Genomic DNA, 23,594 nt, shown 5'->3' with positions numbered 1-23,594 from the left:
AATTAAAATGCAGAAATCCCATCACCAATCTGGTATCCAAAAATAAACAGTAAATCCAGTCACAAAACAAAAAGAAATTGACATCAATAATACCTATGTAAGGAAAATATCTGAGAGAACAGTCATTTCTTCAATGCCTTGTGGGAAGCTAATGGGATTGGGACCATATTCTATGGAATCTATGTTCACAGGTTAGATAGTTGTTGCCCTTGAGAAGTGAGAATTTTAGTGACCACGATATGATATTGTTTCATACAAGGTACCCAAAGTAAGCCCTCTCTACTAGATCTGGTAGGGGAAGAAGAAATGAGGAAAATAGTCCTGTGTGTAGCCTGGCATTGTGCCAAGAAGGGTTTTATTGGTGATGACTTTCGTGGGTGGTCTTGGAATGTATCTCCCATGAAAGTCAAGGGACCAAAGGGATCAAAATAAGGTGGCAAGGCAGAAACAAATACTTATCATGCTAGAAAAAGCCATTATGACAAGATGACTTCCAAGGTACCAATAATGTTGACTTGGAGAGGTATTGGGGGAGGGGGAATCTGGAACAAAAAGATAATATAGCATAGCATAGCATAAAAGTCTAATTAATAAATAAAAGTCTGGAGCACAGACAGATGATATGGACTTCAATGTCTATGTACTAAACAAATATTTTTATTTGACTTCATTTTTGTCTTTAATGAAGACATGAATCTAAACAAACATTCTGGATAGTAAGTCAATTTTTGCATTGCACAACAATCCCTTCATCTAATGTGAACCCTGCTAATAATAATTAATAATTAATAATAATTTATTAGATTTGTATGCCTCCCCTCTCCGTGGCATACAAATCTAATAAATATTAATTTTTATTGTGAATTTCTGTAGATAATGAGATTTTTAAAAAAATTATACTTCTTTGTATTTTAAAAATCTGGTGAACTTTTCAAAACACATTACTCTTCTCTATAGCTACCTCTTGTTAAGTCTTTGTTTTAAGTAGCAAATGATAATACCTGAAAGTCTAACATAGAGACATATCTACAATCTTAGTAGAATTGCTGAAATAATTTGTCTAGATAATTTATTAATGGAAGAATCATGTCACATTTATGTTACAAATCTGTATCTGTTTTTAGTTATTTTTAGGCATTTTTAATAGCTCGATACTACTTAAACACCTGTCAATGTTTGCTTCACAGTTAATCAGATTTCTGGCTTTTTACCTTGTTTAGATTATTGGAGTGAAAGTGATAAGGAAGAAGTAGACACACCTTCAACACCTAAACAAGACAGTCCACCTCCACCATATGACACATACCCACGACCTCCTTCAGTAAGTGATTATGTATAATAAATAATTGTCATTATTCAGAGCTGTGTGTATAAATCTTCTTTAGAAATGCTTTCATATTCAAGCACCTCATATTTACAGCACATATGAGAATCCATGGTGGACAATATCCAAATTATCTTTTATGGGTCCTTGCTACTAGGGAATCCTGCTTGTACATTTTTCTATCAAAATATAGGCAAACAGCCTAAATTGGTGCAGAAGCAAGAACAATAGAAGCACCGTAATCCCTGGCTTATGAGCATTCCTTTAGCAAACATTTAAAGTTATGCAATTAGAGCCCCCTAGCATTTACAAATAAGCCCCAAAATTATGAATATGTTGTGGCTCGCCAGCAGCCCATGTAGCTGGTAGCAGAACCCACCCAAGAAGAAGCTGATGTGGCTTCAGTGAAGAGGCTGGAGAGGACATGGTGCCAGAGACAGAGATTCAGCCAGGGCCTTCAAAACCTCCAGCATCTCCTATCAGTGATGAGGAAGAAGAGGAAGAGCATGGGCATGCAGAGCTGCCAAAAAGCAGGAATGTCTCCTTGGGAGTAAGGTTTGGGGCTAATTGGCCACTCCCCTAGCTTATTTAAGGGATAACAATGACAGCAAAACCTTTGCAGGAAACAACATTTGTCTGTTCATTCATTCATGTGCCTTTGTGTTTTGAAAATGTCTGCTCAGCTCTTATTATCTGCTTTGGCATTCTTGCTGCGGACTTCTTCTAGGCATTTTATTAGCCCTTGTAAGCTTCTTGATATATCCAAGACTATTTACTTAGACTCAATTTATGAGTCCATGGACTTATGCTAGCTGTTAATGCAATTTAATTAACAGCTGATTTTTCAGAAAAGATGGCTTTAACTTGTGTTTGTGTGTGTCAACTACTAAGCAAGCTTATTAGTAGTTGTTAATTGAGTTAACAAATCTTTGGACCAACTTAGTATATGCTGCCTTCTTGATGCTCCAAAGCCGGGGCAGAAAAGAATATTGCAGCACCACGGCAGTTATTTGTCCTTACAAATGACCACAGAGGCTCTGTAACATTTGCCCTGCCTGTTCCCCCTACCTCCCAGCACTTTCACAGGCACTTTAACTATGGAGACTCACTTAAAGATCTCCACTCCATCACACTTTCTTTACCTGTTTCATTGCTACAGGTTTTCAGTGCATTCACAGAGAACAGACCATGAGATCATGTGAGACCAGTAGTGTGCAATCTTGTGCTACTGATCTCATGTGATCTCGCTGTCAAGGTTCCAAGTAGCATCCAAACTAAATCAGAGTCCATGTCAAGGTACTCCTCAAAGTTCCAATTTATTGCTGTGGCCATCCTGGCACCTACACTGGAAAACCTGAATCTGAGTTTCCCACCCAGTTGAAAGTTCATATCCCTTGTCCCCCACCCACAAACTTGTCACGTTGCCCATTCAGAATGTGCCAGCGTGGCAAGTCCTCCTTCCACTCCCACCCAGGTGGGTGGGCATAGGATGGCTTTAAACCACTCGAAAAAATGCTTTGTGGCTGAATTTGCTCTCTCATTAAAATCACCCCTCCCAAGTTTCCATTAATATCAGGCCTTCTATAGATAGTTTGGCAAACCATTAATTTATCACCAATTTCTGCACCGGCTTGACACTCACCCTTTAGGCCTCTGTTCTCTGTAAATTGAGGCCTGGACATTTGCAAATGGATGGAAGGCTTCAGTCCTTCTCCACTGCACTGCTGCGGAGAGTCCAAGGTGGGTTGTACTTCAGCTTTGCTGGAAGGGACTGAGTTAAATATTAGCATAAATAACAGGTCCCGCCCCTTGCTGCCCTTACTGGGTCAGTCTAAAAAACTCAGTCATAGTGAAGGGACACATGAGTTTTCTTCTCCTAAATTATTAGGAGTATTTTCTCTATTTTTCTATTTATTAAACCTCTTTTTAAATATTTACTCACTTATGGTTTAAATTAATCTGAATTTCTTGTACTCTTTTTCTTTCCTCTTTCTGCAGGTTAAGAAAATCAAGAGACTCACCATGCAAGGAACAGGCCCCTTCTCCGAGGAGTATTGCCTGCATCTTATGCCCCAGTCGGAGCCTCTTCCCTGCATGGGTACAGCTCCAAAGACTGGGAGTCGCAATTGGAAAGGGGGGAGACCCGGCCTGCGCAGCCACACCCCAGACCTGTGACCACCGAGTCCTTTCAATCCATGAAGGAGATGGAGGATGAATTTTCGGCAATAAAGGAGACCCTGAAAACTGCGGTTTTCAAATCTCCCGCCCTTTTTGAGCCCGAGGACTGGGAAGCCGAAAATGCAAGTCAGCTACAGGAGCTTCTGTCTCCTAAGCCCTAGAGACTTAAAATCATGGCGCAATGAGAGAGACAAGCTCTAAATAGACAAGGAAGCCGAAAAATTTGGGCTGAGGCAAATAGTCAATTTGCAGAAAGTCGCCATTATGGGCATTGTAGCCCTACAGGCAGTCGCCATTTTGGGCACTGTAGCTTCATTGGCGGCCGCCATTTTGGGCACTGAAGCCTCATGGGCAGTTACCATTTTGGGCATGACAACTTCCGGCCGCCATTTTGGAAGGCGTGACTGACATACGAAAAGGCCAATCAATGCCCTAAATAGCCTGTTGCAAACAGGAAGAGGCATTACCATAATACGGTCACCATTTTGAGTGAGTCATTCCGATTCTGTTGGTGTCTAAAGAAAGATCCCTTTTTGCATTGCTAGCACATATAGCCATTAATATGTCTGAGGGGCCACAGCAAGGGACAACAGAACCACCAACAAAGACCAAGGAGAAATCGCACTCCTCCAGGTCTAAATCAAAAACCCTGCAATCGTCATCTGCCTTGAAAGCAGCAGAAAAATGCATCAAGGCTCTGGAGACTCAATTAGAAGCAGCTAAAAAGCATACATCTGTGTCTCCAGCTATTGTAACTCCTCTATCAGGTCAGACTTCGGGCTTAGTAACCATGGCCTCTCCCCCCAAACTCCTAGAAGGGACTGGGACAGCCACAGAGAGAGACTGGTCTCCAGATAGGTTTGGGGAACCATCTCAGATCGCAGACATGCCTGTGAGACCTGAAACTTCCTTACCACCCTCTTCACCATGGCATATAGCAGCACAACCCCTGCCTTCAGCCACCTTTACCCCTACTGCTGCAGGGCTACGTTCATCTCCTGATACCTGGCAACGCATACCCCCAGCCCTTCAGGACATGATTGCATCAGCTTATTCGCACGGCATAGCAGCAGGGGTTCAACAATATGCAACAGCTGCAATTCCCACACCCCCATCTCGGCCTCCTCCTTCCTCACACAGAGATATATGGGCAGCACCTGCACCTCCATCTCCTGTTCATGACTCGTTCCATGAGGACTCAGACCTAAGAGATCCGGACATGGAATCAGAGGATGGCCTATCAGAGGATGAAGGAGCTCCTCCAGAGCCTCCAACATTTGCAGGACTTTTAAAACCATCTCTCTTTCACCTTTTACTCAATAAGGCAAAGCAGGTGGTAGCTCTGGGCACGGCAGACGAGCCTTCTGACCCTACAGCAGAGACACAACCAGCTAATAGAGTATTTACTGAATCTCATAAAGAGTCAGACTGTATACCTTCTTCTCAAATGTTCCGTGACAACATTAAAAGGCCATGGAATCACCCAGCTACAGTTCTAGGTCCCACGGCCTCGGAACGAAAATTCTATGCCTTTGATCAGGAAATGGAAGACTTACTGCAATTTCCTTCCATTGATGCCCCTGTCGTCAGTTTAGTGTCCAATGCACTTGTACTATCAGATTTGGCAGATGGGTTAAAACCAGAGGACAGGAGAGCAGAAGGCTTAATTAAAAAATCTCATCAAATGGCGGCCTGGGCACTAAAAGCTTCGACGGCAGCGTCATTCTTTAATAGAGCATCAATCTTGTGGCTCCAAGAGATGCTCACCAAGCTGGGACCAGAAGATGATCGCCTGTGACAAGATATCAACAAACTCTTATTAGCAGCAGAATTTTCGGCTGATGCTACCTTGTCTTCGGTGAGATTTTCTTCACGGGCCTTGGCGGCGAACCTATCATCCCGTAGACTGCTTTGGCTCCGTACCTGGCAAGCGGATGCCAAATCAAAGTGGCGCCTAGCTTCAGCACCATTTGATGGGACAAAATTGTTTGGGGAGTCCCTTGACAAGGTCCTCATTGAGGACAAGGATAAAAAGAAGATTCTGCCTAGAACCTACAAACGCCAAGACAGACGTACCACCCCTTACTTCAGACGTCAGTCCTTTCGGACTGAAACCTCTCTGGCTACACCTGCAGTCAACAGGTCATACACCCAAGGGTCCTTTACACAGCCTGCCTATAGAACCGACAGGAACAACTACGGAGACAGGAATAGGCAGTTTCAACAGCCAAGAAAGTCCTTTAGAGGCCCCAACAGGGGTGGCTACCATAGAAATAAATGACTCCAAGGACTCTTTCCCCATAGGAGGCCGGTTACAACATTTCACTGACTCCTGGGAGAATATAGCTACAGACGTCTGGGCATTAAATACACTTGCTCAGGGTCTTACCATAGAATTCCTACAGTGACCTCCAAATCGATTCCTCCAATGCCCAGTGATTCTCAACCAGTCCAAAAGGGACCTCTTGCACCAGGAAATATACCACCTTCTCAAGATAGGTGCAATCGAGAAAGTTCCCACTCACCAAGAGGGTCAAGGATACTACTCAATAGTATTTATAGTACCCAAAGCCTCAGGTGGTTGTCGACTTATACTCAACCTAAAACAATTGAACCTATTCGTGAGATACCGCAGATTCAAAATGCATTCATTGAAGACCATCCTTGCAGCAACACGTCAAAACGATTGGCTAACATCAATAGATCTAAAGGAAGCATACCTACATATACCGGTACATCCAGAATACAGAAAATTCCTTCGATTCTGCTTTGAGAATCATCATTTTCAGTACAGAGCCATGCCATTCGGCCTAACATCGGCTCCACGAACCTTCACAAAGATACTGAACATTCTAACAGCAGATCTCAGATCTCGACTGCCAGAGCCAGAGAGGACCTGAAGGACACCATCAACACCCTAGAAAATCACGGGTTCTCAATCAACTACCAAAAGAGTCACTTAACCCCAACCAAACAATTGCCGCATTTGGGGACAACCATAGACACCACATCAGGCAGAGTCTACCTGTCTCTCGAGCGCCAGCGCAAGATCAAGGACATGGTAACAGATTTACAATGAAGGAGAGCAGTACCTCTGTCCTTCCTGTCCCAACTTCTGGGATTATTCATCTCCTGCATAGACATTGTGCCTTGGGCCAGGCTACATGCCAGACCACTGCAGTGGTTCCTCCTTCCATTCCAGAGGAACCGGACCAGTCACTCGGCCATAAAGGTAACAATCTCAACAAAAGTACAGAGATCACTTCCATGGTGGAGATCTCAAGCCCTTCATCAAGGATCTCCCTTTCTACCACACCAGGAGGTGACAATAACAACAGATGCGAGCCTTTCAGGATGGGGTGCCCACCCTATATCAGGAGTGGCCCAGGGTTTGTGGAGCACAAGGGACCTCATAGACCCAAACATAAACCTCCTAGAACTCAAAGCAGTTCACTTGGCTCTTCTACACTTTGCCCCACAAGTCAGGCATCAACATGTGCTGATCCTGACGGACAATGTGGCTACACGGGCACATCTCAACCATCAAGGGGGCACGAGGTCAGATCGGCTGATGTGAGAGGCACACTCCCTATTCAGGTGGGCAGAGCAACACTTAGCATCCCTGAGAGCTGAACACATTTCCGGCATCTCAAATGTAAAAGCAGATTGGCTGAGCCGGACGATCATCGATCCAGCAGAATGGAGTCTAGAACCCTCCCTTTTCCAGGAAATAGCTCACAGGTATGGGACACCAGAGGTGGATCTATTCGCCACCCACCTCAACAATCAGCTCCCATGCTTCTTCTCCCGCTTTCCAACACCGGGAGCGGAACAAATCAATGCCCTCCTCTGTCCTTGGCCGGAGGGTCTTCTATACGCCTTCCCACCGGTATGCTTGATTCCGAAGGTGATCAACAAGCTACTCCGGGAAGAAGCCGAAATCCTCTTAATCGCACCATACTGGCCCAGACGCCCATGGTTTGCGGATTTGAAGGAGCTGTCCATCTCCCCTCCTTGGCGCATACCACACCACAAGGTAATGTTAGTACAGGGATCGGTGAGGCATCCAGATCCACCGTGGTGGAAACTTGCCATGTGGCACTTGAGGGGGACAAACTAAGGAGACTTCAAGTGCCAGAAAATGTCATTAATACCATCCAGGCATCTCGGCGTCCATCAACCACCCGGATTTACCAAGCCACGTGGACTGCATATTGTGACTTTTGCAGGAAACAGAACACGGATCCGCAGTCCCCTTCTGTGATTCAACTTCTGGCCTTCTTGCAGACTGGCCTGGACAGAGGACTAGCACCAAATACTCTACGACAACAAGTAGCAGCCATAGCTACCATCCTCAAAACAGACTTTGCACAACCAATTTCTCAACACCCGTGGGTGCGTGATTTCATTAGAGGAGCAGCAAACATTAGACCCCCTCCGGTCCACCATTTCCCTACTTGGGATTTGCCACTCGTGTTACAGGCCCTTACCAAGCCACCTTTTGAACCAATACGAGACATTTCTCTACGACTATTATCCATGAAAACAGCTTTTTTGACAGCTGTTACATCAGCAAGAAGGGTCTCAGAACTGTCAGCACTCTCAGTTAGACAGGACTTATGTATTTTCCACCCCGTTTAGACCCCTCCTTCTTACCGAAAGTAAACACTGTCTTTCATTGAGCACAGGAAATTGTATTGCCGGACTTTTGTACCCATGGGTCACAACCTCTGGAACTTAAATGGCATAAAACAGACGTAAGAAGAGCACTTAAAATTTACATTAGACGCACGAATACCTTTCGTAAGACGGAATCTCTATTCGTGTCTTATTTTCCTGGCTCTATGGGGTCAAAGGTCTCATCCAAAACTATTAGTCGCTGGATACGCTCCTGTATAACCACAGCATATAAGTTAGGCCCCACTCCAATACCAAAAGGCATCACGGCGCATTCCACGAGAAGCGCGGCCACGTCAGCGGCTTGGGCAACTCAAGCGCCCATCGACGATATTTGCCGGGCAGCAACCTGGTCTGCCCCTAACACATTTATCAAACATTACCGTCTGGATAAATTTGCTTCAACGGATGCAGCGTTTGGACGTAGAGTGCTGCAAAGTGTGTGCAATTCCCCTGCGCACCTGGTCCAGCCTCTTCCCGCCCCACATGATTAAGCTTGGGTATATCCCACCTTGGACTCTCCACAGCAGTGCAGTGGAGAAGAACCGTTGCACTTACCTGAACAGTCTTCTCGATGCACTGCGAGGAGAGTCCAAACCCGACCCGGCTATTTGGCCCAGGAGCTCAGGTGTTTCGAGCAACAGTTGACTTACATTTTCATTGAGCTATTAGTTACGATTGGTTAATAAAAGTTATTGGTTGATTAACACTATGACTTCATTTTTCTTGGAGACTGACCCGGTAAGGGCAGCAAGGGGCGGGACCTGTTATTTATGCTAATATTTAACTCAGTCCTTTCCAGCAAAGCTGAAGTACAACCCACCTTGGACTCTCCTCGCAGTGCATCGAGAAGACCGTTCAGGTAAGTGCAACGGTTCTTCAGGCCTTATCTCCATTTGCAGTTTCTTTGCCAAAGCCTACATTCCTGCCTACATTCCTGCCAATATAGAGTATTGTCATATATTACTGGTTCTTATTAACATATCATCTATATTGATGTATCAGTTGATGGCCAAAGCTAATTTGTTTTTTAATAAATAACCATCCTAATCAATCAAAATGCTTTTGTTGGCACCAGTGGAGCTTGGGAGGAGTGGGCATGTCCCTCCAAAGCTCCGTTCCTATTGGCAAAGGCTTTTTGAAAAGGGCTGCCAAAGAATAAAGGGAAGCAGTCTTCAAGCGCTTTAACAATGAGAAAGAAGGCATGGAAGCCTTCTGGGTCACCTTTCTCACTGGTTATCCACTTGATGAGGCCTCTGGTAATGAAAAAGTAGGCCTTGTCAAGTGGAAGCCTTATCAAGCATATCACTGGTGAGAAAGGAGGTCTTCCTGGCCTCTTTTTTTCATCACCGGAGGTCTCGTCAAGCCCTTTGCTGATGAGATCCCTTTCGCCCACCTGCAAAATGGCTGATGCCCTGAGGCTGTCAAAATGGCCACCGAAGAGTCTTTAGTGAACACCAGCCGGGTGTTCACCTGCTCATCGTCGGGGCAAAAAGGAGGCCCCAGGCCAGCATAGCCCTTTATAAAGGGCTGGCTGGCCAGGTGCCGATGACAGGCATGGCCGGAATCTCAAGAAATCTCACAAGATCCCGGCCAAACAAGATGGTGGCTACACTGGGGACTGCGTTTCCCTGGCCCAATGGAAAATCCGGGGATACATGGGGATACCTTTGAAGAGTGTTCGGAAACTTCAGATTGTGCAAAATGCAGCTGCGAGAGCAATCATGGGCTTCCCCAGGTATGCCCATGTCACACCAACGCTCTGCAGTCTGCATTGGTTGCTGATCAGTTTCCGGTCACAATTCAAAGTGTTGGTTATGACCTATAAAGCCCTTCACAGCATCGGACCAGAATATCTCCAAGACCGCCTTCTGCCACATGAATCACAGCGACCGGTTAGGTCCCACAGAGTTGGCCTTCTCCGGGTCCCGTCGACGAGACAATGTCGTCTGACAGGACCCAGGGGAAGAGCCTTCTCTGTGGCAGGCCCGAACCTCTGGAACCAACTCCCCCCAGAGATTAGGATTGCCCCCACCCTCCTTGCCTTCCGCAAACTCCTTAAAAGCCACGTCTGCCGTCAGGCATGGGGAAATTGATTCCCCTGGGCCATTTCTGCTTTACGTATGGTTTGTATGAGACGTATGATTGTTTTTTATATTAAGGGTTTTAAATTGTTTTTAACTATTGGATTTGTATTGTTCTGTTGTTGTGAGCCGCTCCAAGTCTCCGGAGAGGGGCTGCATACAAATCTAATAAATGAATGAATGAATGAATGAATGAATAGTGTTGGATTATATACATTTTATCCTATACCTTAAAATTTGAAGAACATTATTTGAAAGATAGATACAGTTTAATAATATACTGTATATAAAATAATCAATAGAAGAGATACTGATATATAGATGATGAAAATTAATTTAAAATTAATTAATTAAATTTATATCCATCTCATCAATAAGATCAGTGTTTCCCAACCTTTTTTGAGCCGCGGCACATTATTCATATTTTCAAAATCCTGGAGAACATTGAAGGGGGAGGTGGGGCGGGGGGGCTAAAGAAAAGTTTGGACAAAAAAACCCTCTCTCTTCCTCCCTTTCACTCTATTTCTCCCTCTTTCTCTCTTTTCCTTCCTTCCCTTCTTTCTCTCTCTCCATCCCTCTTTCTTTCTTCCTCTCTTTTTTGCTCTCTTTCTCTCTCCCTCCTTCCTTTCCTCTATGTCTTTCTCTCTCCCTTGCTCTCTCTCTCTCTGTCTCTCTTGCTATCTCTTTCTTTCTCTCTCTTTCTTTCTCTCTCTCTGCCTCTCTTGCTATGTCTCTTTCTCTCTTGCTATGTCTCTCTTTCTTTCTCTCTCTCTCTCTGCCTTTCTTGCTATGTCTCTCTCTCTCTCTCTTTCTCTCTCTTTCTCTGCTTCTCTTGCTATGTCTCTCTTTCTCTCTTGCTATGTCTGTCTTTATTTCTCTCTCTCTCTGCCTCTCTTGCTATGTCTCTCTCGCTCTGTCTCTCTTTCTCTGCCTGTCTTGCTATGTCTCTCTTTCTTTCTCTCTCTCTCTCTCTCAGCTGACTGCAAGCGGGAGCCCTGACGGCGGCAGCTGGACGTGCTGCTGGACGCCGTATATGCCAGGCCCGCAGCGCCAGCATGTATGGTGTCCAGCAGTACGTCCAACTGCCACCGTCGGTGCCTCCACCCTGGAGCTCTCCCCGCGACTGCCTACGGCCGCTGCCATCTCCCCGCCATCTCCCCGCGACTGCCATCTCCCTGCGACTGCCATCTCCCCGCGACTGGCTGCGGCTGCTGAAGCCACCACCCCCCGCAACTGGCTGCGGCCGCTGCAGCCGCCACCCCCCGCTCCCCCCGCCATCTCCCCGCGACTGCCTGCGCCGCTGCAGCCACCACCCCCCGCGACTGCCTGTGGCCGCTGCAGCCACACACCCCACTCCCACCGCCATCTCTCCGCGACTGCCTGCAGCCGCTGCAGCTACCACCACCCCCGTTCCCACTGCCAGTGCCCTCCCGCCAGGCCCCAAAGGACACTTGCCACTGATGCCAGGGAAGCTCCAGCTGGGCGGGGCGCTGCCGGTGCCTCCGACCTCCCAGCTCCTGCCCGATGCCGCGGTTTCTGGTGCTCTCCTGCTGGGCCCCAAAGAAGGAAGGCGGGGAAAAGGCGCAAAGAACGAAGCTCTCCTTCTTCCTGCCTTCCTTCTTTGGGGCTCAGCAGGAGAGCGCCAGAAACCGCGGCATCGGGCAGGAGCCGGGAGGTCGGAGGCACCGGCAGCGCCCCGCCCAGCTGGAGCTTCCCTAGGAACTTCGCGGCACACCGGTTGGGAAACGCTAAATAAGATGACTCTGGATAGCTTATAAATAGCAAAAAGATAAATACTGTATAAAAACAATTAAAATTTGAAAAGCTTTATAAAAATTAGAATCAAGGAGGCAGATGGCAGAAGAATGAGATCTTTTTTTTATCTCATAAACTACTTCTAGTGGTGAGCATCTCCTCAGGGCCAATTTATCATTTCTATGTGTATTTTTCAATGTGTATTTTTATGTGACATATCTTCTTAGGAAATATGACATATCTTCTCAAAAATTGTAAGGATGATTTTACTTTAAATTCTCCTGTGATCTACAATTAACAGAGCAGTCTGAATGACATTTTCTGAATTATCCTTATGAAAGCTGTTTATTTTAATGTATATTCCTATTATGCATGCTTTTTCCCCCAAAAGCAATATATAACTAAGAGAGTTGTAATTATAATCAGTTACTTAAATATATATTGTATACTTATTTTATCATTGTCTTTACGCCAGAATCTAAATTTCTGTTCCAGATGAGTTGTGCAAGCCCTTTCGTGGAACCAAAACACAGTCGATTGTCATCTACTGAAACTTCCCAGTCCCAATCTTCACATGAAGAGTTCCGTCAGGAGTTGATGGGGAATACTACTGAGTCTCCCATCCGCAAAACAGCAAGCCAGCGACGGTCTTGGCAGGATTTAATAGAAACACCACTGACAAGCTCGGGGTTACATTACCTTCAGACTCTGCCCCTTGAAGATTCAGTGTTTTCTGATTCTGCTGTTATCTCTCCAGAACATAGGCGGCAATCTACTCTTCCTACCCAGAAATGTCATCTGCAGGATCACTATGGCCCTTTTCCTTTAGAGGGTGAACAAATACAAGTTTTAAATGGGAATGGGGGAAAGCCCCGTAGTTACACTCTGCCACGAGACGGTGGGTTCAACCATTGCTGCCATATACTTTCTGTCAGTGCTTCAAGCCATCAAGAAGAAGTACCACAAAAAGAACAAGAAGAAGAGGAACAAGGAGGGAAAATTGCAGAAGAAAATCAAGTAGATGAAAGTAAGCATGAACCATATTGCCATCATTAAAACAATTTCATAGAAATAATTGAATACTGAGAAAAATGGAATTAAATATATTATTTCAAATTTACTTCATTCTGCACAAGGTGGAAATTGTTTTTTAAATATAGTTATGCCAATACTTCATAAAATATATTGCAAAACTTTATTTACTGCATAATAATTAATGAAGTCTGTGAGACTTTAAATTATTCTTGTTTGGCCACATCCTTGCTTGCTGACGTGTATGATTTGAGTATGGAAGTTTATTTTTTTAATGAGTAGATCTGCAGAATTTTTGAAAGCAAATGTTTCATGGAATATGAGTCCTTTCCATTTGGTAAGGTTTCATTTAATAAAACAATGAAGTTTAGGATGTGAAGTAATCTCTTTATGAAAAGTATGCCCATAGTCCAGGGGTGAAATTCAACCAGTTTGGACTGGATCGCGGATACTGGTAGCAGCAATTTGAAGTGATTCAGCAAACCACTCCTGGTTGGGTCTGCCCGCTCGCCGCTCACCCCTTCTGCTCTGTGTGTATGCCCGAAAAGGAGGAGAAGATCTGGCTGAACTTTTCTTCCTCCCTTCACAGTAAGGAAGGGAGCCTGCTAGGAAGGGAGCTGAGGCAGCCTGCCTGTCCCTTTAAGATACTTTGACCTTCAGGAGTAAGGAGGCTGGGGGGGGGAGATACTGCAAAGGGAACAGCATTTAATTCAATGTTAAATGCTGCAGCAGAGAGAATCCAAACTTTTCTGCCTCCATTCTTAGCAGAACTGCTGCAGCCTGTCCTTTAAGATCGTCCCCAGGAGGGAAGGGGCCTGGAGAGACCATAAATGGAGCAGCATCTCCACTGTGAATGAAGGGAGAAAAGTTCAGCTTCTCTCTGCCACGTGGCTACTTCTCTCCTGCTTCTCAGGTTCATACACACAGAGCAAATATAAGAAAGAGATGAGAAACAGCCAGGTTGAAGTTGGCTGAACTTTTCTGTCATGGCTTGATGGGCATGGTTTGGTGGGGTAGTGCCGCCCCACCTTGCGGTGAGTGATGTCAAGTTGGCCATGCTCACTCAGTCACATGACACACACCACCACCATCAAGCCATGTCCATAGAACCGGTAGGTGGAGAAAAAGAATATCACCCCTGCTGTAGTCTATTACAGCATAGTAGTTAACAAGCAACTTGTAAATTGCATGCTGTTTTCTTGGTATGGTTTATCGGTTGGATTTGGATAGTTGTACAGTCAGATAAAGGAAATAATTAATTCTAATTGGATGCTAATTTAAAAATTAAATGTCCAATGAAAGACTTTTTCTCCACTATTGCAATACAGTGATACCTCATCTTACAAACGCCTCATCATACAAACTTTTCAAGATACAAACCCGGGGTTTAAGATTTTTTTGACTCTTCTTACAAACTATTTTCACCTTACAAACCCACCGCCGCCGCTGGGATGCCCCGCCTCCGGACTTCCGTTGCCAGCAAAGCACCCATTTTTGTGCTGCTGGGATTCCCCTGAGGCCCCCCTCCATGGGAAACCCCACCTCCAGACTTCCGTGTTTTTGTGATGCTGCAGGGAAATCCCAGCAGTGGAATCCCAGCAGTGCAAAAATGAGCACTTCGCTGGCAACGGAAGTCCGGAGGTGGGGTTTCCCAGCAAGGGGAGCCTCGATGAAATCGCAGCATTGCAAAAACACAGAGGTCCGGAAGGGGGGTTTCGAGGACTTTGGTGTTTTTGCGATGCTGCAATTTCACTGATGCTCCCTTCGCTGGGAAACCCCACCTTCGGACTTCCGTTGCCAGCGAAGCGCTCGTTTTTGCGATGCTGGGATTCCTCTGCTGGGATTCTTACTTTCTCTGTATACTCACACATATACATGTGTAGCAGTTGTGTAGCAGTTGGGATGCTACATTTTTGTTGTTTTGCCCGAATACATTTAAAAGTAGCCTTGCATTCAAAAGCAAATGGAAATTTTTGAGAAACACGGTTAGTTATAATTTCCAAGCTTATGACTATGTAAAAAATAGTAATGGCATCTCCCCCACTTAGAACAATCATAGTTTTTTCCTAGCTCCCTTATCAATTTAGTAAAATGTTTGAATGTTGTGAATTGTTAGCTAAAATGTTACTACATGTAAGTAGTACAGTAGTCCTCAATATACAGCCACAACTGAGCCCAAAAGTTCCATTGCTCAGCAGGATAATTGTGAGCTTTGCCTCTTTTTCTGACCTTTCTTGGCACAGTTGTTAAATGAATCACTGCAATTATTAAATTACTAGCATGATTATTAAGTGAATTGGCTTCCCCTTTGACTTTGCTTGTCAGATGGTTAAAAAAGATTATCACATGACCCTGAGACACTATAACCCTCATAAATATATGCCATGCCAAGCATCCAAATTTTGATCATATGAACACTGTTGATGCTGCAACAGTCATGAGTTTGAAAAACAGTCATGTCACTTTTTTCAGTGCAGTTATAACCTCGAATGGTCACTAAATAAATGGTTGTAAGTCAAGGACTACCTATATGTAAATTATCCCATTGATTTCTTTTCAAGAAATTTTGAATAGGATATACTTAAGTGATAATAAATCACTTTAATATAATAAACATACACAAATGACACAATATTTTGGAAGTCCCAGGCTATAAAATGGTATCAAGCAATATGTATTGTAATAGAATAGAAATGTGCCTGTTGACGTACTTGGTTGAATGGAGAAGATGTATGACATACAAAACAAATTACAGAGCAAATAAATGTAGAAAAAGTTAATGGATTGCGAGGAAAGGGGGAAATGTGGTGGAATTAAGTTGATTGTATTCTCAGGAGAAAAGACAAATGTAGGCAACAAAAGGCAATGTCTAATGCAGCATGATAGAAATAAGCATGTTTGATAATTATGGAGACCTGGAGTGAAAGGCATTGGTTTAAACTGGATTTGGTTAGAGTATATTTTCTCTTATGTCTATAATTTATTTGATTCGGCTAATGGATATATACATAAAACACACATACAGTATATCTAGTAAGTTATAGTGCATGGTTGAAAGTGGACAACATATGATACAAAAAAAAAATCACTCTTCCACAATACAATAATTTAGAATTAATCTTATCCAAAGTATATATGTAAAACTAAAAAACACATTTTCTTTTTATTTTTAGGAGTGGCTGTATATAGTATAAAAATTAATTATAATTGTGGGGATTTCACATATTATTAGTACAATCATACTTCAGCCTCCAACTGCTTCAAAATACTGCATCAAATTCAGTATTTAATGCATTTTGAAGTAAAAATCTTATCCCAGCGCTTGTCTTTCTTCTGATAGTTGACATGTAAGAAAGAACTTGCTGATGTCAGCTGCCTCATAATTATTTCTTATGGCCAAAATAGTGGACCACATGGTAAGTCACGTGATTTTCTGGTACCTACCAGTTTTAGTATTCGGCATGTCTTCTGGAGTGAATTACCTACCATGGCTGAGGTACCACTGTATAAGTTTAAACCATTCTGTGGAGGCTTTTCTAACTGTCTCAATGAAAGTATTTTCTGGCATACATACATATGTGTAGAAAACATTGGGGAAGGGCTATGAAACAGCCATACCATAACTTTGATTTACTTGCTTCACAGCTTCACGCAATTCCAGGAGCTATTATACTCATGAAACATCCTGGAACAATTTGCACACACCTCGTACAAAGTACAAAAATACAGACTTCAGTTTTTCATTTATTTTCTTTGGAATATACTGCAACATGTTTCTGGATTAACTGTAAAATAATATTTAAGTATCTTGGGCTTAATTTTATAAAATGTTCATATTTCATTTTAGCAAAAAAAATTGTCCTGGAGCAGCAATAAAAAACAAATCTCTACCTTCACCCTTACCAATAAAGGTGTAACTTATATATCGGGCGAGGGGGTATGAAGCAGCAGCTAATTCTTAAAGTTACAATTCATATTATGACTAACATGATTGGAAAACAATTGGAAAACAATTGGTCCTACATTCATTGTACCTGAATGGTACAACTTGGAAATCAATTGCAAATTCTGGTAACAAATTTTAAATAATAAAATATATTTTAGAATTAGTATATAAATATAAATTTCAGTGTCCTTAATAATGGTCTATCTTTAAAAAAGCAATTCTTTGTTTAGCATGTTCAAAATTAAATAACTTGATTCTGCTTTTTTATTTTTGTTAGATTTCCCCCCTCACTTTCTTATAGGTGTAACTTAATCCTTCTCAATATCTCTAATAATAGTAGTAGAGAAGATCATCCAACTATTGAGATTGTTAGTTTCATTAATTTTTATTATTGTTATTTTTACATTTAAGTCACTGTTGGTTCATATTGACTGGAACAGTTACTTCAGTTTTCTTGGCAAGATTTCAGAAGTGGCTTGCCATTGCTTGCTTCCTAGGACTGATAGAATATGACTGGTTCTAGATCACCAGCTGGTTTATGTCTAAAGAGTTTCTAGCCTATTATCTTAAGCATAACATATTGCATAACATATTAAGCACATATAAGCTGGTAAATCTGTTGGTTATGCAGTTTATTAGAATGGAACTGGAATACAAGGGCATACAGTGAAATGTTTCAGTTCATTTTAGGCTTTTATGTGATAGATTACTTTTATTTAATATTAAGACTAAGACATACAGTATCTGAAAATTAAAGCAATATAGGGCAAGAGTGTAAGTAGAATACTACCTGAGGTCTCATGAATAGTCAGTCCTCTTGAAAAGATTCAAAAAGGCATTTTGCATATTATGTGTAATACGCTACCTATTATGGGCAGGATTATTCCAATCAAGTATATATTGTAAGGATATAATCATTTTTTTACTAATCACACAGCACAAGGGTAGATTGTATGTAACAAAAGTGTAACTACATCTGCCAAGTAGTCTGAACAAGGATTCCATCATTCCTCAACCATATTGTGAAGCCCAATGAAGATGTAAAGGGTGCACAGTAACCTTGTTTAATTAGATTTCCACTGATACAAATACAGTAGTACCTCATGATACGAACCCCTCGTCATACGAACATTCTGAGATACGAATCCCGGGGTTTGGAAATTTTTTGCCTCTTCTTATGAACTTTTTCCGCCTTATGAACCCACCACCCGAACGCCGAACCCGGAAGTTCGGCAAAAGTTCGGGTTCGGGTGGCCGCCCGGCTGTCGCCTTTTGAAACAGCCGGGGGGCTTCTCGGTGTCCTCCTGAACCCGAACGCCAAACCTGAACTTTTGCCGAACTTCCAGGTTCGGTGTTTGGGAGGCCGCCGAGAAGCCCCCTGGCTGTTTCAAAAGGCGGGGGGCCCCGCCCCCCGGCTGTCATCTTTGCAAAAGAGCCGCGGAGCTGTCAGCTGGTCGGGAGGCTCAAACGGAGGTGGGGAATCCCAATAGGGAATTCTATGGGTGGAGCTTTGACGTCATGGAGACGTCCTTCCTGGCCGGCCAAAATGTGGACTCCAGGAAGGATGTCTTCATAACGTCAAAGCTCTGCCTATTGGGATTCCCCACCTCTGTTTGAGCATCCCGACTGGCCGACAGCTCCGCAGCTCTTTTGCAAAGTTGACAGCTGGGTGGCAGGGCTTCTCGGCGTCCTCCCGAACCTGAACATCAAACTCAAACTTTTGCCAAACTTCTGGGTTCGGCATTTGGGATAACGCCGAGAAGCCCCCTGGCTGTTTCAAAAGGTGACAGCCAGGTGGCAGGGCTTCTCGGCTGCCTCCTGAACCCGAACCCGAACCTGAACTTTTGCCGAACTTCCGGGTTTGGCATTCGGGAAAACGCTGAGAAGCGCCCGGCTGTTTCAAAAGGTGACAGCCAGGCGGCGGTGCCTGGCGGAGCGCTGTTTTTGCGGGGGGTTTTCTTGCACGCATTAATTGATTTTACATTGTTTCCTATTGGAAACATTGTTTCGTCTTACGAACTTTTCGCCTTACGAACCTCCTCCAGGAACCAATTAAGTTCATAAGATGAGGTATTACTGTAGAAAGTTCTCCTAGAGGAGAAAATAAAGCAGTTTTAACCAGGATTTTAGTGTGAAATAATGTGTTAAACCATCTTCTATATCCAACTTTTTGTTTTTGAATGAGGTTCCTACAATTACTATTTAAATTATTCTTATTATTATTTATTAGATTTTTATGCCACCCCTCTCTGAAGACTTATTAAATGTTAAAACAATTGAGCCTTATATCATTCAAAGGCCATCTAAAAAGCTATTAACCTGCTTTTTCACATTCTCTCCATAAATGATCTTTATCCAAGTAATATACCTCTCATAACTGATTATCATTTCTAATACGTATTTCTCTTGCATTTATCTCTGGATCAGTCTAGATATTCATATACAGACTTTTACTGTTTAAAATTATAAATCACTCCCTAAAATGTAATGTAGTTTACAAATGCATAGAATATGTTATGTCGGGCTACCCATTACAAGCCCCCAATTAAGTCCAAAGTAGAAATTCAAACACACATGGTTGTAAAGTAAACAAAGTTGGTTTATCAAAAGGAAAATATTGTCCAAATGCACTTTAATCAGCCAAAGTGCTCTCCCACAGCCTTGAATGCTGTGAAAAACATAAAACAAAAGCAAAGCAGATAAAAGGCAGCTGTGAAGATGTCACAGCCACCTCCCTTAACGCTGAACTTAACTACGAATTGTTCCACAAAGTCCTTGAAAATTCTGAAGCAGTTCACAAAAGTCTTTATAAATCCTGAAGCAAAACACAAGTCTCTCTCACACAAAACGGATAATCTCCCACGCCGAGAGGCAACAACGCTGGCAATTTATCAGCAGCCCCATTAGCCTAATTGCCCCAGCCACAGGTGTTCACCCTTATTTTCTATAATACTTGCGCAGTTGTTCCTTCCTTGTCATAAACCTGCGTCTGCACGCATCTATTAATCCCTCCTCTTCTGAATCTAACAATGATGATGATTATGATGGCTCACTAATGGAGTAATTAGCTAATGGGATGCCTGTAATTACCTCCTCATCTGATCCTGCTTCACTCCCAGAATCTTCCCCTGACACAGAAGCTTCACTGTCTGAAGCTGTTGGCAGTAATGTGATAATGTGAGGATTCTCCCACACCAACCCCCACAGTCCTTGGAGCAGGAGCTGGCCCAGAGCCAACCACAACACAATATATATAATTTCTCAATGTGAAGGGCTTTGGAGTTTTTTATTGAATATGTCTGAAGTAGAGTTTGAAACTTTCCTAGATTAAAATAGGCTGTCAGCATTCCAAATAGCATTTGAGAAATAAATCAGAGTCCGAGGCTTGGCCTTCCTCTACATTCTAATTTATTAACGGGGTCATGTTAGCACGAACTGGAGAAACCCAAATCTAAAGTCCCATGGATTTCATTTCTTGTTCCCACACCCACAAGTTCATCACATGCACCATTCTGTTTCTGTCAATGTCTACAATAATCCCATCCACTTCCGGGCAGGTGCTGAACAAAAGATGACCATGAATATCTGGAAGGAATTTGTGGTGGCTAGTACTCTTCCGTCTCATACAGCCGCTCCTCCCAAATTCCCACAGTACTAATATATTCTACATTCTAGCATGTGGTAGGACAAAGTCTCCAACTCAAATGATGGCTTCGGCCTGACATAGGCTTTGTTGCTGTTCTCCATACCTTTATAATTTCAGGGATGTCACTATGTTGTAAGAAATTCTCACACTGTCATGAAAAATAAGAAAATTGAAGGCAGATAGAGACAAGGAGGCTGGCCCAAAAGAGGTCAAATAATCCCTTAGAACAGGAATGAAGGATTGAACATTATTTACAACATTCATTCCTGATATACTGAAGTTGTTCATATTTTTCCAGTGTGGTTTCTTATTTCCTTTAGTAAATTTTACCTAGGTCTTAGTTTATGTGAAATGGCCTAAGGGGTCATTTCTGCCTGTGTCATGACGCTTGACAGCCAATTTCAACATTTTTTAATTTGAATTGTAACAATTTCAGCAATTTATTATTTCAGTTGTAACAGGTTTTGAGTGAGTAGATCCACATGATAGTAACTGACACACAATCATCCACACACACACACACACCTACACTGTTGATTGCTGAACAAATGACAGCACAGCTTGAGATTTTTCTTCAGTACATCCAGATGGATTATGTTAAAGTGGATTCCACCTTGTTCTGCCCTACCCCCGACAAATATAAAGAAGCTTTACAATTCCTTAGGGTTTTGTAATATTCATTGCCACTTCATGCATTATTTTTCAGCTTCTGGAAGAATTTCAATTAGTTTACCAAAAGTGTCCTACTTAAGTAGAATTCAGATGTGTGACATGCCTTTTTATCACTTAAATAGGTCTTATGGGGGGGATTGGCTTCCCAGGTTTACCTTCCTTATCACATTTTGCTTTTGCTTTGGTAACAATAAAGGACTACTTAGATTTCTACCACCCATTGCAATCCTCCTTGGATACCTTCTGTCCCTTATTCCTCTGTTCCAGGTTACAGTTAAAATTAAGAAATTTGAGATAAAATACCATCATACCAGATTTGTTATATGCTTTTTTATTATTGTTGTTAGCCATCCCGAGTCTACGGAGAGGAACGGCATACAAATCAAATCAATCAATCAATCAATCAATCAATTAATTAAATAAAAAGAATTGGTACGTACAGTAAGTATACTGTTACTATAGTCTGCCATAGAAAGAACATCGGGCAACATTTTCTTTGTACAGTACGAACTTTGTATGGGTACTCATCATTGAAGAAGATACATGAAGCTTGACTGATGAACAGGAAGAAGAGCATAATTAATTATCTTCTTCAATCACCACTTCATCAGGTGGTGCATCTTCTGCAATGGGCGCTGAAGGCGAAGGTGATGGCTTGACAGACGTCTTGGTTTTCATGATGAACATAGTTATGGGTAGTTGTGGGCGCATTTTCTTTTTCTGGGCTAAAATGGCTCTGTACGGTGCAACGATGTTGTCAAGGGATGCCTTAAATTGTATCAAACGAGTCATGTTGGGATTCCAAGGTTCGACAATCTGTTGGAGATGTGCAGTGCTTTGGTGCATTTCTGTAAGCTGTTCAAGCATTAGGCCAACCTCTTCTTCTTCCTCAGTTTGTTGTTCAGCTTCCTCTTCTTCCTCTTTTTCACTCGCCGACTTGGTCATCTCCTCTACATCTTTGACTGTCAGCGGTAGGCCATGCTTGTCAAGCAACAATTGACTTCATCAGCCGTCATGTCACTGAATCCTTCTCCACCCAGTAACTGTGCCAGCTTCACAGATTTATGGACTGCAGCATGTTGAATTTCATCTGGAGCAAATCTCTTGTAATCGTGCATCACTTCTGGCCACAATTTCTTCCAGCAGACATTCATTGTCTGTTTCTTCATATCCGTTAAGGCATTCTGAATGTTCTTCAGACAGGATGCAATCGTGTAGTCACACCAGTACTCCTTCAGTGTGAAGTTTTCATCAGTGTCCATTGCTTTGATGAGGCTTCCAATGGAATTGCGCATGTACAGCGCTTTAAATACGTGGATAATACCTTGATCCATTGGCTGAATAAGCGATGTGGTGTTTGGTGGCAAGAATTTGACTTGGATCCCATCATGGTCATGCGCCAGGTCATCATGGCCTCCAGCATTGTCCATTAGGAGAAGCACTTTGAAATTGAGCCCTTTGTCAGCCATATAATCCTTCACCTGCAGGATAAAGCACTGATGAAACCAGTCTCGCATGAGGGCTTTCGTAATCCATGCTTTAGGATTATGCATCCAGTACACTGGCAACACATTCTTATTTCTGTCCTTTAGGGCTCTGGGATTTTTGGACTTATAAATGAGACCTGGCTTGATCATGAAGCCGGCCGCATTTCCGCACATAATCAAAGTTACCCAATCTTTCTGGGTCTTAAAACCAGAGGCTTTGGCTTCCTCTTTCATTAAGAAAGTGCATGATGGCATCCTCTTCCAGAACACGCTCATTTTGTCCATGTTAAAGACCTGTTCTGGATGGTAGGCCCCTTCTTCGATTATCTCCTTAAACGTGCAATTGACGTACTCTTCAGCTGCACATTTATCTGCCAAGGCAGCTTCTCCGTGCAATGACATGCTCCTCAGACCATAGCACTTTTGAAAATTATCAAACCAGCCCTTATTTGCCATGAATGTGGATTTGGTCAGAAAAGCAGTTGATGATGATGGCTGGGGATCAACATCTTCTTCTTCTTCAGCTGCATCATCTCCTTTCTTCGCCAGACAATTGTAGAATTGTTTTGCCTTTGTCCGTATTGTATTGGTATCCAATGCAATGTTCTTCTTACAGCAGTCTTGTATCCATACGGACAAAGCAGCTTCCATTTTCATAATCCATTTATTTCTAGGCGTCACCATCTTTTTTGCTTCCTTGTTGAATGTGATCACAGCTGTTTCTCTTATCTTCTTTTCATCCTTTTGAATGTATCTCACACTCAATTCATTTATTCCCTAATGGTGGCCAACT

General features: G+C 43.0%; 1 protein-coding gene across 6 annotated transcripts in view; it reads left to right on the top strand.

Annotated features, from left to right (window-relative positions):
- CNKSR2 (connector enhancer of kinase suppressor of Ras 2) overlaps positions 1 to 23,594 on the top strand; it is a 326,584-nt gene that overhangs the window by 278,625 nt on the left and 24,365 nt on the right. For 5 of the 6 annotated variants that reach the window (XM_070750725.1, XM_070750722.1, XM_070750728.1 and 2 more), the window contains 2 exons: positions 1,221 to 1,321; positions 12,514 to 13,045. In XM_070750725.1, the coding sequence (XP_070606826.1) occupies positions 1,221 to 1,321; positions 12,514 to 13,045 (633 nt within the window). Of the gene's footprint in view, positions 1 to 1,220; positions 1,322 to 12,513; positions 13,364 to 23,594 lie in introns of those variants that run through there. The other variant, XM_070750724.1, reaches the window with a different exon arrangement.

This window comes from Erythrolamprus reginae, chromosome 4 (genome assembly GCF_031021105.1).
Source record: "Erythrolamprus reginae isolate rEryReg1 chromosome 4, rEryReg1.hap1, whole genome shotgun sequence".
NCBI classification, from domain to species: Eukaryota; Metazoa; Chordata; class Lepidosauria; order Squamata; family Dipsadidae; genus Erythrolamprus; species Erythrolamprus reginae.
This window is presented reverse-complemented; position numbering and strand designations above follow the sequence as displayed.